This window comes from Nicotiana tabacum, chromosome 18, assembly GCF_000715075.1.
Source record: "Nicotiana tabacum cultivar K326 chromosome 18, ASM71507v2, whole genome shotgun sequence".
In the NCBI taxonomy this organism is placed as follows: Eukaryota; Viridiplantae; Streptophyta; class Magnoliopsida; order Solanales; family Solanaceae; genus Nicotiana; species Nicotiana tabacum.
This window is the reverse complement of record NC_134097.1, coordinates 128,009,962-128,013,090: the sequence shown is the minus strand read 5'-3', so window position 1 is coordinate 128,013,090 and position 3,129 is coordinate 128,009,962. Positions and strand designations below refer to the sequence as shown.

The window sequence follows — 3,129 nt, the reverse complement described above, 5'->3', positions numbered from 1 at the left end:
TTACACAATTAGAGTATTTAAAACCCAATTTAAATCATTATTTTAATAGAAGAAAATGAAGAGACTAAAAAAAGCATAGAGCCGTTGCGTGAATTGGTTTATGGTGGCCGTGGGACCAAATGCAAGCTCAGAAATTCCCTCAATAATTTGTATTAGGAGCCGTCACAATAATTAAAACTCGATATAAACAAACCAAAAAAATACTCTGTATTCCACTCTTAATCAATCAAATCATCTTCTCGCTCTTTCAATCTCATAAATACCTTCGCACTCCCCTCTCCCTTCTCATCCTCACTCTACACACACACACACAAAACAGAGCATCATCTGTTTCTTTCTACAGAGTATTTACTTTTTTTTTTCTAAGTTATGACTAAAGAAGTAGAGGCAGTATCTGAGCAGCCGGCGGAGTATTCTGCTAAGGATTACACTGATCCGCCACCAACTCCGCTTATTGATTTTGAGGAGCTGACTAAATGGTCACTTTACAGAGCTTGTATTGCTGAGTTTATTGCCACTTTGTTGTTTCTTTATGTAACTGTTTTGACTGTGATTGGGTATAAGCATCAATCGGATACTAAAGATGGCGGCGATATCTGTGGCGGCGTTGGTATTCTTGGTATTGCTTGGGCTTTTGGTGGTATGATCTTTGTTCTTGTTTACTGCACTGCCGGTATCTCTGGTGAGTTTACGCCCCCTATTTCTTGTATATTTTTCTAGGTTTTAAGTTATATCCACTAACACAATAAAAATATTTTGGGAACATGTTTATTATCGATTTTTATATGTTGAAAATTAGTAATGTTTATAGTATGATTGTGTTAATATTTTTACGATGTTTGTGCATAGAAATTAAACTCGTGCTTGTAATATCGTCATAAAAGTTTAACCTATACGATTCGTAAATTTTTTTTATAATATCAGTTTATTTATATGATAATTACAGGTAACTATTCATAGAAATTGGGATAAAGGAAGATTGCCTTCTATAACATACTAAAATACACTGATAATGTAAATATAAGTGTAATTTTTTTGTTTTGTTGAAGTTTTTTTTACATACACCTTGTTGCAATTTTATCAGGTTGTTTAAAAGATCATTAGAGGTTATTGTCTATAAAAAATAGAAGAATAAGATAAATTATTTATTACTCTTTCGGTTCCAATTTATGTGATATTTTCCGTTTTTTGATATTTAAGTTTCTTAATTTTGAAAGTGTATTTAGACATAAAATATTTGTTGAAAACTACGAAAAAAGTATTATAAGTCACAATAATTAACAATTTAAAATATTTAAAAGGTATATGAAAAAATTAAAGAATAGTAATTTGTTTCTCTGGAAAGTCAAATATATTGGGATAGAGGGAGTATAACATGCATGTTAAAATAAAATGAAAGTATAAATATTCCGTTATCTTTTTAAAGTTGTTACATGTGCATAATTGTAGGTGGACACATCAACCCTGCTGTGACATTTGGGCTATTTTTGGCAAGGAAGGTATCATTGATGAGGGCAGTATTATACATGGTATCACAGTGCTTGGGTGCAATATGTGGTGTGGGTTTGGTGAAGGCTTTCCAAAAGGCATACTACAACAGATATGGTGGTGGTGTTAATGTTATGGCAGGAGGCCACAACAAAGGTGTTGGTTTGGGTGCTGAGATTATTGGTACCTTTGTTTTGGTCTACACTGTCTTCTCTGCTACTGACCCTAAGAGGAGTGCTAGAGACTCCCATGTCCCTGTAAGTTTTCCCCAACTTACTTGTCTTGGACTTGGAGTGACTTGTTTTTTGCCCTTTTGACTTCAAATTAAGTTTCATACTCAAAAGACTCTTTTCAATAGGTTAAATTACTCTATATTTCTTTCCCCTTTCCTTTTTACTTGTCAAGTATTTGTTTTTATTTTCTTGTTCCCCTTGTCTAGGGGAGGGGTACTACTCTAGGACTAGCTCCCTTAATACATTTTTCCCCTTTTGAGGTGAATAAGACGTTAGTGCGGGCTAAAGACAAAGCTATCAAGCATGATTAGGACAAGTAATGAGTAAACTTTAATTTGGGAGTGCTCTCTACCCACTATTATTAATAGACTAATTAAAGTGGGTGGTGACCTAATTAAACCAAGAAAACATAATCTCTTCTTATTTTTTAGGTGCCGTAGGTGCAAAATAGTGGAAAAGATGATAAAGTATGATAATGTAAAGGAATTATTCATAATAAATGAAACTAGCTAGTCACCTAAAAATAAGATATACAAGCTTCTATAACATGTTGAACTTAAAGAATCTTTAGCATATTAGTTATCTAATAAAATATTACAACTATTTTTTTTTACATTATCACATTTCTAATTGAATAATTAAATGATCAGCTCACTTAATATTTGATTATATGATTTATAATAAAGGTATTGGCACCACTTCCAATCGGATTCGCTGTATTCATGGTTCACCTTGCCACCATTCCGATCACCGGAACCGGAATCAACCCGGCAAGAAGTTTCGGAGCAGCCGTCATTTATAACCAGGACAAGGCTTGGGATGAACACTGGATCTTCTGGGTCGGACCATTCGTCGGAGCTTTTGCCGCCGCCGTCTACCACCAGTACATCCTCCGAGCTGGCGCCCTTAAAGCTCTTGGTTCATTTAGGAGCAACGCATAGAGAAATTTATGCATGGAATTATTGTAGATAAAATGTTTGGGATTCCAATGGGAAAAAGGGTGTCCTTTTTTTTTTTTTTTTTTTTGGATACTGTACTTGAATTAAATCTGTTTGTATGTTTGCTTCTTTCAATATTTAATTTCCTTATCTTTTGTTTTTCATTTTATCTGTTGTGTATTCTTGTTGCTTTCTTCGTACATTATAATGTAAATGTTGTGTTTCTTTCTTTTTTACGTCTTATTTTTTTCAAACTTACCAATCTCGTCAATATTAACATAAATCGTACTGATACGTATGAGAAAATAACAATAAAGAGAAAGAAAGCAAACTCGAGAAACTACTAGAGCTTACTAGCTCCGTCTTCCTTTCTTTCTATTTTTGTGTCTCTTTCAGTGTTAGTATTTGTATTAGGACCCCACTAATTTATAAGCTGTGACAACTAGTAAACCCAACTCCTCATTACTGAT

At 33.6% G+C, this 3,129-nt stretch overlaps 1 protein-coding gene across 1 annotated transcript; it reads left to right on the top strand.

Annotated features, from left to right (window-relative positions):
• Positions 1-291: 291 nt before the first annotated feature.
• On the top strand, positions 292-2,745 carry LOC107824558 (aquaporin PIP2-7-like). The gene is made up of 3 exons (NM_001326137.1): positions 292-682; positions 1,450-1,745; positions 2,408-2,745. Exons 1-3 carry the CDS (start codon positions 370-372, stop codon positions 2,660-2,662), a joined length of 864 nt encoding a protein of 287 aa, NP_001313066.1. The 5' UTR covers positions 292-369; the 3' UTR covers positions 2,663-2,745.
• Positions 2,746-3,129: the final 384 nt, after the last annotated feature.

Excerpts from the sequence above, each read along its gene's own strand:
- LOC107824558 (NM_001326137.1), top strand. The coding sequence starts at position 370 with ATGACTAAAGAAGTAGAGGCAGTATCTGAGCAGCCGGCGGAGTATTCT. Across the intron at positions 683-1,449 it reads CTGCACTGCCGGTATCTCTG|GTGGACACATCAACCCTGCT; the intron begins GTGAGTTTACGC and ends GCATAATTGTAG. Across the intron at positions 1,746-2,407 it reads CTAGAGACTCCCATGTCCCT|GTATTGGCACCACTTCCAAT; the intron begins GTAAGTTTTCCC and ends TTTATAATAAAG.